General features: G+C 40.5%; 1 protein-coding gene across 1 annotated transcript in view; it reads right to left on the reverse strand.

Annotated features, from left to right (window-relative positions):
• The window catches only part of LOC309802312 (ankyrin repeat domain-containing protein 26-like), a 162,158-nt gene that overhangs the window by 136,505 nt on the left and 11,569 nt on the right, over positions 1-14,084 (reverse strand). The window contains exons 4-8 of the mRNA XM_082617748.1: positions 12,073-12,179; positions 10,426-10,563; positions 8,164-8,234; positions 3,094-3,127; positions 580-652 (exon numbers count right to left, since the gene is read on the reverse strand). Coding sequence (XP_082473874.1) covers positions 580-652; positions 3,094-3,127; positions 8,164-8,234; positions 10,426-10,563; positions 12,073-12,179 — 423 coding nt within the window. The remainder of the gene's footprint in view (positions 1-579; positions 653-3,093; positions 3,128-8,163; positions 8,235-10,425; positions 10,564-12,072; positions 12,180-14,084) is intronic.

Here is a 14,084-nt window from a genome sequence, read left to right on the forward strand (position 1 = left end):
AATTTCTAAATTTCCATAATTTCGACTGTTATTTTAGGCTTAATGCAGAACCAAAGACAGAAACAGAGAAAAAAAAAGCTCTCTCCTAACAACTCTATGATACCAAAATAAAAATTGTCCAAGAAAAAAGAACTAGATGATATATGCTACATAGTTTTGGAACTGAAAGGCCCCAGGAAAATTCTATGATTATTACAGTAAGTAACTGTATCCACTAAAGATTTCATTTAAGCATGAGTATATATAAATCACGTCAGTATGGTTGAAAAGTCACAGTAAGAATCCTTATCCTTGACCAAATTTCGTATTTCCTCCCTTGTGGGAAAGTGCTTCCCAATACACTTTTCCTCTCACTATCTACTTCCCAGCCCATTTCCTCTTCAGCCCCGACCTTCAGTATTTAGCAAAGTAAAAAAAAAAATTCAACTAGTCATATTTTTATAAAATGGTTTGCTCTGACCAACTTTCTACTACAAACATAAAACAATGAGAGGTAGACCACTGCTAAACTTTAAAAGTTAATACTACACAAAACTAAATTCAAAGCAGGAAAACTAATTTCACAGGAGAGAACTTTACCTTGGTATCAAAATCTAAGTCTTCATCATCTGATGTAGGCCATGAATCATCAACACCAGGTTTGTTGGAAAGGCTTCAGAGCAAAAATATATAACAAAAATGAGTGACTTCATTTCTTTAACCGAAAACAAACAAACAAAATCAAGTGAAAGGTTGGTTATCTATATATTAAATGATGTTTTCTGACATCATTAAAATGTGGCCTCTGTTTTGGAAAAGCTTTTAGTTACCTATTTCTGCTTCCATCTCTCCCAACCTATGAAATATCTAGCTAAGACCCATTCTTAGTTCCCATAACAAAGGGTGACAGCCAGTATACTGGCAGAGCCTAAGAATAATTTGTTTTCACCAAAAGTCCTAAAACCTGAACTGAAAACCCAATTAATGGGTAACATAACTTTTGTTTACCAGAACTGGAACAAACCTGATGACCTAAAACAAAGTAGAAGGATATGCTGTTCCTTCTCCATTGTCCGTGCCTGGTTCAAAGAGTAATCTGTGTCCATCAAAAATGGCAGTCTTGGTTCTCCAGCAGGGAAACCACTTATTAAAGAAGGCTCCCGGGCTATCCCAATGGCACAGGGGGTTAAGAATCCACCTGCCAATGCAGGGGACACAGCTTCAAGCCCTGGTCTGGGAAGATCCCACATTCCACGGAGCAGCTAAGCCCGTGCACCACAACTATTGAGCTTTCACTCTAGCGCCGGCGAGCCACAACTACTGAGCCCACATGCCACCACTACTGAAGCCCGCATGCCTAGAGCCCATGCTCCGCAACAAGAAAAGCCACCACAATGTGAAGCCCGTGCACCGCAACGAAGAATAGCCCCCACTCACCGCAACTAGAGAAAGCCCGTGCGCAGCAATGAAGCCAAAAATTAAATAAATAAATAAATAAATGTATTAAAAAAAAAAAAAAGAAGGCCCCATTCCTTCCCTTTACTCTAAACAGTACAGGGAGTCCCCTGAAATTTTTGAGAGTTAAATGTACAAAAGTCAAAGAACAAATTTATATGTCTAATTTATATGTTAAACCATTCCCAGAGAGATTAAAACATTAAAAATTATAAAGTCTACTTAGTTTTCCTATACAGGTCCTGCCTTATTCAGGTCCACATAAATAGCTAGCTCTTAAAAACCCTCATAGGCACTCAGATCCCCAAGCAGAGACAGTGCTGTAGAAACAGAGTCCTGGCAGCTGTGCCTCTCTTTCTCTATGTACTGCCTAAATATCTTCCTTCCTATAGGCTCCCCTCCCAAATCACCCCTGTGCCTCACCCCTGAGGCCTGCTCAATGGCAGTCTCCAACCTTTAAGATTTCAGCCTGTGAAGGCAATGGTTCCTGAATCAAGGATGGGCTCGGGACTTCCCTGGTGGCACAGTAGTTAAGAATCCGCCTGCCAATGTAGTGGACACGGGTTCGAGCCCTGGTCTGGGAAGATCCCACATACCCCAGAGCAACTAAGCCTGTGCGCCACACTATTGAGCCTGTGCTCTAGAGCCCATGAGCCACAGCTACTGAGCCCACGTGCCACAACTACTGAAGCCCGAGCACTCTGCAACAAGAGAAGCCACTGCAATGAGAAGCCCGTGCACCACAACGAAGAGTAGCCCCTGCTCGCCGCAACTAGAGAAAGCCCACGTGCAGCAATGAAGACCCAATGCAGCCAAAAATAAACAAATAACCAAATGTATTTTTAAAAAAAAAAAAAGAAAAGAAAAAAGACTCTAGGAAAAAAAAAAAAAAACTTCAGAGAACCAGGCAAGGGTACTACCCTGAAGGGAAAACCAAAACCAGACTGGGAAGGCAGTAAGTAGAGAAATCAACTAGACAGATGCTCTATGTAGATGTTGAATTTAATTAACATAACATGGTCTATAGGCAGATACTCTTCTCTTATAGAAAACTAATTCACCTTAAGGAGAGTAGACATCGTTATATCTAAGGAGACCTGCCTAATGAGGTCTTGCTTGTATAAAACCCTATGGTTCTGAGGCCTCAGCTACCTGAGATCTGCCATAACACCTTAATGGTAAATACAAGGTACTAGTTACCACTGCAATTGTCAAATATATCAGGACAAAGGCTTGGACTAACCAGGCTTCTTAGGAAAACTCTAAATCAGAGTTAGTACATAACTAAATTTGACTTTCTGAGTTGATCTGATTTGGGTCTGTATCTTGACCCCAGTGCTACACGGGTACTTATCAATCTCTGCTGAAGGACATGAGAGTGGATCTGAGGCTGACCGTCACATCACAGGTCAGCAACTTGTTGTCTATGGAATCATGGGTCAATTAACCAAGCCCTCCAAACCACAGCTGCCTAATTAATTAAAGTAAGCTATATAGCACAGCTACTTTGTAAAGCGATTGTGATGACTCTATGATGTAACAAATTTAAGCACGTAATACAGTGTCTAACCCAGAGTAGAACACTCAACAAACATTAGTTTCTTTTCTCCATGTTCCCTTAGTTAAACATACAAGTTTTAAAAATCCATAAAATCCTACCTGCTTAAAGACTCTTTTTCAGAATTCTTAACCACTGTTAAAGGAAAAAGTAAAACACATTTTAAATCAACAATAGAAAAATACAGAATATTAAAAGTGTAAGACTGATGCTTTTTTAAAAAGTATCCCTCTGTGGGCTTCCCTGGGGTTGCAGTCGTTGAGAATCTGCCTGCCAATGCAGGAGACATGTGTTCGAGCCCTTGTCCGGGAAGATCCCACATGCCGCAGAGCAACTAAGCTCGTGTGCCACACTACTGAGCCTGAGCTCTAGAGCCCACGAGCCACAACTACTGAGCCCGCGTGCTGCAGCTACTGAAGCCTACACGTCTAGAGCCTGTGCTCCGCAACAGAAGCCACCACGATGAGAAGCCCGCGTGATGCAAAAAAGGGTAGCCCCCACTCCCGCAACTAGAGAAAGCCTGCGTGCAGCAACGAAGACTCAACGCAGCCAAAAATAAAATTAATTAATTAATTAATTAAAAAAATATATTCCTTTGGAATCACACCTGGACAGTATACTAGAGTGAATGCTGATTATACCACTGCTAGGCAATTATGCATGAGAGCCATTTCCCCTCCTTTACATTTATCATATGCAAAAAAAAAGAACAGTATTTATCAAAATTTGTTACCTAAAAGTAAAGTGCTGTTTACAATGACCATAATCCTAACCAAACTGTGAGACTGACAGAAAATGGTATCATTAGTAGAATCAGTACCATAAACTGACAATAGCAAACTTAAATGGCATGATATTTCTGGACTTCCATCACTCAGAGCAGTGCGTACAGAATACATGTATTTTGCCATCACGTAACACAACTTCTCCGGTTCTTCAGTTCAGGGTGAAAATGCCGTCACAAGGAAGCCTGGTCTACAGGCGCTGTACTTTAGAGCATGGCAAAACACAGGAAACAAACTCTTTCTGGCCCTATTTCCAATGGCAAGATAAGCATGAAAGACTTTGTAGTTCCAGTTTTATAAAGGATAATCTCCTGAAAGGGAGGTGGGGGAGGGTAAATGGGGTCAACTGGATGGTGAGGATGGAGAAGTTGAATTTTTTTAAAGTTTTCAATATATATACATTTTAAAAGTATAATCTCTTGAGACTGTCTCCTTCCATTGCTCGAGAGTCTATCTGGACCCACCACCACATAGAGCAGCATGGTCCAAACAGTTAGTGCTGTGTAGTAGTGAGGGATGTCATTTTTCTCAACCCTTCCCATTATGTGGCAAATGATTATAGAAATCATGCTTTTTCAGCTTGTAAGGCATATGTCATTGTTTCTTAAGCTGATGAACAAAAAAAGAGAGGGAGGGAAGGAGGGAGGGAGAGACTCTGGTACTGCTGGACAACATTTCACATGTGTTGTCATAATCTGATGCTGGGGGAATGAAGCACATGCAGTAACTCCACAGGGAGAGGACACGTGCAAGCTCGCGCCTGGTTTCCTTCAGACTTCGCACCGTGCGCCTTTTCCCTTTGCTGAGTTTGCTTGGTATTCCTTCACTGTAATAAATCACAAGCATGAGTACAACCACATGCTGAGTCCTGGGAGTTCTATGGAAGAGCCGAACCTGGTGTGGTTTGGGGAACCTCTCAAACAGTTGCATTGTTTACATGAAGTCTGTATTATTTGGGTTGATGTGTTATATGTGATTACAGTCAGGTTATTTCACAGAATAACCTTCCTCAAATCTGTTTTTCTTGGTATTTGCCTGTATTTCTATACACATTTGAATAAAGGCATAAAAGGGATAGATGAAACAGTGACGTCAGAAAGTAATTGAAACAAACAACAATCCTATTTCAACCAGAAAAAAAACAAAGAATTCTGATGATTGATAATATGTTCTAAAGTATGAAAGTTCCTATAAAGAAAATGAAAAGATCAGTTAATTTTCTCCAACTAAGCAGGATTTAATTCCTCACAGTTGACTCCCAGGTTTTTTGTTTTGTTTTTGTTTTTGTGGCCACACCGAGCGGCATGTAGGATCTTAGTTCCCCAGGGATCAAACCCATGCCCCCTGCAGTGGAAGCAAGAAGTCTTAACCACTAGACCACCAGGGAAGTCCCACTCCCAGGTTTTGACAACTCTGGAAAAACGCGGGCAAGCGTACTCACCAGGCCAGACTGTTTTTGCTGACCCTGCGTGGGCAGCGGCGGCTGTTATGAAAAACTTAGGTAGGACCTTGGTAGATGTGATGATTTTTCCATATTTGGACATCAGAAGTACCACTCATGTAAAAAGTAGATGTTATGACTCTTAAATTGTCCTTATGAAAAGGTTACCACCAAAGAACTTTTAAGAGTTAAATCCAACTTTCTTTTCAGTAATTTTACTTGATATAATTGATACTCCCTCCTTGAAATTTTCCTTAAAAAATTTTTTTGCAACATCACCACCATCCTCTCCTACTTTTCTTTTTTTTGTTTTTCCTTTTTCATTTTTATTTTGAATGAGAGTTTTATTTAGCATACTCAGATGAACAAATATAGGAACTGATCTACCACGCGCCACAACTAGAGAGAAGCCCGCACACTGCAACAAGGGGTCTGCACGCCACAACTAAGACCTGACGCAGCCAAAATAAATAAATAAATAAATATTTTTTAAAAAAATAGAGACTGATCTATGTGGAATAATGCTACTTCCCTCCATCTCAAGACCCTCAGTTCTCAGTTAAGGGCTTTGTAATTCCACTGACATCTTTTCGTCATTGGCTGGTACTCAAATTCCTTGAGGAGGATCCCTGCAGTATGTGACTCAGATTGTCCCCAGCAGACCTTCCGTTTGTCCCGCTGGGGAGCTCAGTGCCTGCCCTACTTTTCTCCAGCCCCTCCTCAAGTGTTCTTTACCAACCATCCCCACAGCACCCTTTCTGCACCAGCAAAACTGAATTGCTCATAAATCCTGCCAAGTCCACTCGTACATCTCAGCCTGTGAACTGCTGTTCTTTCTGCAAAACATGTGATCTTGATAGATGTTCCTCCAGCCAAACGCTGTCCTTCTGCCTCTTTACCTGGCAAACTTCTCCTCACTCTGCACGCTTACCTTAAAGTCCACGCACTTTTTAAAAACTCTAATTCCTCACCATGGACTTAAAATATCTGGCACATATGAAACACCAACTTAAAAAAATACATAAAGACAATTTATAAACTCCTAGTGGGCTCTGGGACATAGTAAGCACAGAATAAAGTATACTAAATAATAAAAATGATCATTATAATAACAAGCTCCTAGAGGGCAAGGACTGTGATTTTTATTATTTTTTTAATTTTTGTTTTAATTTTTTTTTGCAGTACGCGGGCCTCTCACTGTTGTGGCCTCTCTTGTTGTGGAGCACAGGCTCCGGACGCACAGGCTCAGAGGCCATGGCTCACGGGCCCAGCCACTCCGCGGCATGTGGGATCTCCCCGGACCGGGGCACGAACCCGTGTCCCCTGAATCGGCAGGCAGACTCTCAACCACTGCGCCGCCAGGGAAGCCCAAGAACTGTGTTTTTGTTTTGTTTTGTTTTGTTTTGTTGCAGTACGCGGGCCTCTCACTGCTGTGGCCTCTCCCGTTGCGGAGCACAGGCTCCGGACGCGCAGGCTCGGCGCGTTTTTTAAAACGCAAGGACTGCGTTTTTTAAATGCTTGCATCCTGTGACATCAGAATAGTGCCTAGTACCTAAAAGATACTTGATAGTTATTTGTTAAGTGGACAAATTAACAAATAAATAAGAATATTTTCTTTGAAAATTCCATTTAAAAAAATACTGAAATTAACCAGGGACAACTCTATTATGAGCACCTTGAAGACCAAAGCTCTATTTCATTTCTGTATCTCCTCTAACGTGTAAAACCAACCTACAGAAGTTCTTTGATGGACAGAGGTCTACTATGTTAGAGGTGTCCTCATACAGATTGTACAATGCGCTAGGTGCCACATCTAGGGAACACAATAGTGTATTTCTTAATGTGAAGTATCTTTGTGCTTTTATTAGAATTTGCTGAGTCTCCAGTTGGGCTATTTGAATACTATGATAATCCTTTAACTAATGGCAACAGAGCATCTCGTTCTAACAAAATTATAGTGTCATGACAATTATCCAACACACAGAAGAAAACATCTAGGTTCTAATGAAGTCAGCCTATCTCACTCTGTTTGGACTTGTGAGGAATGAAGTTGGTAATAGCGAGACCTCGCTGGTACAATAATATGGAAAACAACCAGTGCTTCGCTACCAGGCATTGCTTTTCTGACTTCTGTACTATCGGTAGGTAGCTTTCAAAAATAATCTCTTCTTGGTACACTGCACACTGGCTCAGCTTTGCAGTTCTTCTTGTTTGCCATTTGTTTAAAGTACCAGGAAGGTACTGTTGAGTTCCCAGGCTTAAAGATGGTAACTTTTTTAGCCTTAGCCACACACACCCTCCCCGACACACTCAAAAACCTTATGGAGAGCCCACATCTTAGCCCAGATCTTCACGATGAATTACCCTTTGAGGCTCTTACTTGTCTTTTCTGCTAGCAGATGTCAATGGGAACCGTTTTAGGCGTCAGAGGGGTTCAAATGCTCCTGCCGGGGGAGAGCAGACTTTCCTTTTTCCTTTGTTACCAGACCTGAACCTCAAGGCTGCTTTATATCCTGTGGGGCACTTTTTCTTAGGTTGTGGAAGGTCCCATATCATCCTCCTCAGAGTAGTGGGTGCCAGCCTGCCTGAGTGAGGCTAATCACTATACAATAACTAATATTCATGTGATTATAGAGGAAACATACAACGTACTAACCAAAAAATCTTTTTTCTTATTTACGCAAAGATTTAATATGGGATTTTAGGGGCCATGATTAAATATGTGGATTTCTTTTCAGACAACACTGTCTGATTTTAAATTACCTATAATTAACTTCTTAAACAATTCTGAATACTAGGCTATTAAGAAATTAATTTAAAAAATAAAAATATACATGCAGTTTACACACTGGTTTTTTTCATTGCTTTTTCATTATTAAAGCTTCCTCACTCTTACTTTATCTATGGTAGGGTCACCAAGAGTAATTCACTATCAGACGTCTTACCTGGGTTGCTATTTTGAGAAGGAGTTTTAGGTCTCTTTTCTTCTTTATATTCAGAAATCAGTTGGCAGTTGCTATGTATTAAAAATGTGATAAATAACATTACTATTTTAATACTAATATGAAAAACAATTACCAAATATATTAAATTCTTTGATCACTTCAGACAATGTCAGAGCTATTACCAAAACTTCGATTGTGGGACTTCCCTGGTGGCGCAGCGGTTAAGAATCCGCCTGCCACTGCAGGGGACACGGGTTCGAGCCCTGGTCTGGGAAGATCCTATATGCCGCGGAGCAACTAAGCCCGTGCGCCACAACTACTGAGCCGGAGCTCTAGAGCCCGCGAGCCACTACTGAGCCCACGCGCCACAACTACTGAAGCCCACACGCCTAGAGCCCGAACTCCACAACAAGAGAAGCCACCGTGATGAGAAGCCCGCGCACCGCAACAAAGAGTAGCCCCCGCTCACCACAACCAGAGGAAGCCCGCGTGCAGCAACAAAGACCCAATGCAACCAAAAATAAATAATATATAAATTAATTTGTAAAAATCATATTAAAATCCCAATGTGTGTGTCCTTTCATAGGTTTAACATTCTAATGTTGCAGTTTTCAGGAAAAATGTCAGTAATCAGGGTGATTAGCTGTCCTTTCTTGGTGGTTTGTAATTCAGGGACTCTCAGCTATTCTATAATTTGTAACTGAATTTATTTATAAATATATGACCTCATTAAATTAGATAACATAACTGCCCCCCATTATTGCAGCTAATCGCACCAAGAGTAGAAAACTAATCGAAGTCCAGACCTGGCTTGGACCACTACTACTCCTTCTCTACCTACTCAAACTCTGAACCAGCAGATCTTTCTTAGAATGATGCTTAAGCTCCATGTTCATCTCCAGTTCACTTGGAAGACATAACCCTACTTTTACCATGGATGCTGACAAGTCCTGGACGGGGCTTACCTCTCCTAATGCCAACTAACCTACTTGAGATTCAGGGATTTCTGGTGAATGGGTTCCTTATGCGGCAGAATCTGATAATACTTTGAAGGCTGAGGCAGATGTAAATCATTTAGAAGATTTTCATTATCATGGAAAACAGATCACTTGAGGGGCCAACCTCAGTTATGGAATCTCAGGCAAGCTGGCACCCACTACTCTGAGGAGGATGATATGGGACCTTCCACAACCTAAGAAAAAGTGCCCCACAGGATATAAAGCAGCCTTGAGGTTCAGGTCTGGTAACAAAGGAAAAAGGAAAGTCTGCTCTCCCCCGGCAGGAGCATTTGAACCTCTCTGACAGCCTAAAACGCTTCCCATTGACATCTGCTAGCAGAAAAGACAAGTAAGAGCCTCAAAGGGTAATTCATCGTGAAGATCTGGGCTAAGATGTGGGCTCTCCATAAGGTTTTTGAGTGTGTCGGGGAGGGGGTGTGTGGCTAAGGCTAGGAGGCCCAGGTGCCAGAACTGGGTGCTGGTGCTTTGGAACAGTGGCTGAGCTACAGGCATATGTATGAGAACTAAACAAGTTGTCACTTTGAAGTCTAAGTGTGCATCACCATGAAAACTGAGGAATCTGAATCAGCAAGGGCATCCTGGGAGCAAAGGTCAATCGTGACCCGACTGCAGGACCGGTTCCTTTTTTTCTTTTAAAATTATTAAAGGTCTTTATAGAGCAACATCCAGACTCCAGATCCAGCTGCCAAGGAGACCCTGCTAAGACCAGTTTTAGTAGCAACACTGCAGCAACAGAATCAATGCAAGCAACAGAATGATGAGAATGCCCTTGTTTTTCCCTCCAGATGAATTGTGGAAGAGGACTGTCTCTTTGATCTTAGGGAATCCCTTAGGTTCTTGCAAAATTTAAGAGGGAGAGTATAGAAGTAAGTCCCCAAGAGAAAATATAGGATAGTCTGCTGAACTAAACACTTCAAGGCCCAAATAACAAGTTAGAAAAATCAGAGCTGTGACACTACTTGTACCCCATGCATAGGGGTTACACTTGGAATGAAATGGATAATGTTAGGATCTTTAAGGATATAAAGTCTTAAAGTCCTGAGATAAAGAACCCTGTGCCCACTGCTACATCTAACTCGTCTGGCCTTTTGGCTGGGTTCCAGCTGATGATAGGGAACATCTCACCACCATTCCCAAACTGCCTGCACCAAACTAGAACTCTCACCTGTCACATAACAAGTAACAGTTAAATTATTTTTAACCACAGTTTAGTGATAACTGGCATTTTAATGTAAACACTTACATATGAAAACCATAAATACGAGCATATTCGTCTGCGGTCCATCCATAGAAATCTTGAGAAAAGACATCAATACCTTCTTGAAGAAGCAGCCTGACTATATTTGTTGAATCATTGTTTACAGCAAGTATGAGGGCTGTTCTAAAATAACAGAGAGATAATTTCACCCTTAGGAACTTTAGCTAACTTACTTTAACAGCTAATTTAATATACTTTACCAAGTTACTATCTTGCCAATCCATGTAGAACTGACCATTTACACATTCAAGTGTTCATCTTTGTAAATTACCTCCAAGGCTAAAATGAAGGGACAAAAAAGAAGCCTCCTGTCCCACTCGGATGGCATGTAGTAGAAACTGCTAATTTAAAGTCCTTGATGGACAAGAAGCTATGCTGAGGTCACTTATCTGAAGCAGGTGAGTATATAAAGGAAGAATTCCCCATTTCTTCCTTAGTCTGTTATATTATACTTCAAAATCAGCTAGAGGTCAGGTTAAGGATAAGCTATTTGCAGGCTTAAAACAATAATATTAATAATAATGAAATAAAAACAGTTATGGTTGCAGTTAAGGATGCTGATAAGCATGTGCTAGGCACTAAATGAAATACTATATATGTAATCTTTCTTCCACACAACCACTCTTGAAGGATATACTACTATCCTCCTTTTCATATCAGGAAACATATTTGCTGATAATAAGTAACGTTCCCAAGGTCATACACCTAATAAGTAGGAAAGCTAGGAATTAAACCCAGTCTGAATCTAAAGCCCATCATTTTCCTCTTTATCACCTACCTATGACTTGTCTTCATTGAAGGAAATGTTTATCCAATTAAAGCTATCTTTCTTCCTTCTACCTTCACCAATTAAAAATAAGAACATCAAAATGTACTAGAAATGGGGCTTCCCTGGTGGCGTAGTGGTGGAGAGTCCGCCTGCCGATGCAGGGGACACGGGTTCCTGCCCCGGTCCGGGAAGATCCCACATGCCGCGGAGCGGCTGGGCCCGTGAGCCATGGCCGCTGAGCCTGCGCGTCCGGAGCCTGTGCTCCGCAACGGGAGAGGCCACAACAGTGAGAGGCCAGCGTCCCACACACACACACACACACAAAAAAAAAAAGTACTAGAAATGAAAAAGGATAAAAACTGATGAGCCCACAGTATCTGGTAATAGTGATTAACAATCACTTTGTGATAACCTAATAACATCAGTATTCTTCAAAGAAAGTAATTTAAAGCAAAGAGTCATCCCAAAGACATACATCTTTTAAGGAAAAATATATACAAAGTAGAGGTTAAAAAATTATTATTAAAGAATTAAGAAATTCAATACTGTGTCATAAGGTAAATTAAAAAGTAGAATCCATACTTTATAAAGCTAATAAAACTAATATGAAACCCCTTAGCTATTATAAGATCGTATGACCAAAAAAAAGAAAGAAATCAGGTGGCAAATGACATCAGTCAATATTATAAAGGAATATGAATCCTGCTATATATTATTTTTCATGATACACAGTCAGAATAATTGCTTTTCGACCTGATGATGTGTTGATTATACATTAATCTCTTCTTACTAATTCAATCTTTCTGTCACCACTCTAGAACAGCACTAAGGTTTTTAAAAAGAAAAAGAACAAACTACTGTACCTTTTCATCTTATCAACTACATGTATATTTGCTTCTTTCTTTACTAAAAATTCCACCATTTGCTGCTTGTTTTCACTTACAGCAAGTAAAAGTGGTGTGAAGCCCTCCTGTAAAACAGAAGAAACACTTTATATAGAATGTACAAAGTTACATATTTCTAAACTGAATTTTAAAACTTATAATAGATTCTCTGAACTTAAACATCTAATATAGAAAGTAAATAAAAAGGAGCCCCTTCCTTCTCACCCACCCTGTGCTGCTTCCTTCTCTTTAAAATGCTCCTCCTCACTTCTTCACATGATTAACTGCAAAGTCATTCTCTAAAACTCACTTCCAACATTTACCAGTTCCAAGGATCTTTGCTTCTATCACAGTATTTATCAGGTATACTGTAGTTATTTTATTGCTCTATACTAGTCTATACACTCTAAACACTCCTTCAGAGATAATCATTTAACTATTAAATCAACTGCATATTTTAGGAACAATGCTGAGGAGAAAGATATAATACTGTCTGCAACATGCATAACCTATCCAATGATAACCAATTAACCTCATAAGGTTTACAGACAGTCCAATGGGAATATGATTCTTCACATGAACATGTAAAGAAAAAGAGTTTTTTTTAAAAACCAACTTATAAATTCTAACTTGAAAAATTCAATCCCATTCTTAAGAGATTCTTTTAAAATATGAAATAGATTAGAAATTAATGACTGTTTTAAAATCTAGAAATATTTATCAAAATAAACTGTAATACAGGAATTGGAAACACAGATGCTTATGGAGGCAAAGTAGGTGACCCAAGTAAGTGAAGAACCCAGGTGAGGCCAGCAAACTGGAGAACGCGCCCCATACAGAAGGGGCAGGCACCCTTTGCACGGCAGACCAAACAGTAGCATGGGCTCAAGGGGGACCAGATTGGATTCCTTAAGAGAAGCCTGAAATGCAGATTTCTGCATGAGTCTCCTAAATTTTAAATGCTGACTCAATTTGTGGAGGAAAGCTAAACACATCCAGGGGCCAAGTTTAGTCTATAGCCCACTTGTGTTTTTATGTTTGCTGTGAGTGTTTCCAAACGGGTGGGTATAAAGCAAATATTTGCATGTAAAACCTTTCCTTTCTTTAGGGCTTCCCTGGTGGCGCAGTGGTTGAGAGTCTGCCTGCCGATGCAGGGGACATGGGTTCGTGCCCCTGTCTGGGAAGATGCCACATGCCACGGAGCGGCTGGGACCGTGGGCCATGGCCGCTGAGCCTGCATGTCCGGAGCCTGTGCTCCACAACAGGAGAGGCCACAACAGTGAGAGGCCGGCGTACCGCAAAAAAAACAAAGAAACCTTCCTTTCTTTAGTATCATGTGTTTTACAAAAAAAAGTGGGTCCCAACGTGTAATAAAAATTGCTATTAAGATTCATAATACCCACTTCAAGAATGTTTCCAATGCCTGTTAAAACTACAATCTATTTCTATAATTCTCCCTGATGTTAACCAAATGGATAGTTAGTTCATAAGACTGCTGAAACTAAATTATTAAAACAATTCCTATCTGTACTGTTACTAACTTCATGGGTTTTGATGTTTAAAACGATCATCTTGCTTATGCCAGGGCCCAGTGAACCTAACAGACACACTGCAAGACTCTGTCATGCAGCTTTCACCAAAAGAAGGCTCATGCTTTACTCTTACTGCAGTCAGGAAAACCCTGTTTGTGATAAACATCTGTTGACCTAATGACCTGGATGATAACAAAAGGTGCAAAATCCGCAAAGGGTCACACTCTACTTATTAAATGACTCACCATAAGCAAATTTCTAAAGACTCTCTGAGTGCCAGTGAATGATTAGTGGTTGGAAGGAAAAAGGAGTTATTCTTCAAGCCAATAGATATTGCCAATAATATCCCTTTTACCTTCTCAATTACAGAGGCAGAGAAAGATAAAAGTCAGGCTAATATTGTTGGAAAGGAGGGAGTTGATGGAAGTAGCATCTATCCAACTCCAACTCTTCTAGAGA

This window comes from Mesoplodon mirus (assembly GCF_964341445.2).
Source record: "Mesoplodon mirus genome assembly, chromosome: 4".
Classification (NCBI taxonomy): Eukaryota; Metazoa; Chordata; class Mammalia; order Artiodactyla; family Ziphiidae; genus Mesoplodon; species Mesoplodon mirus.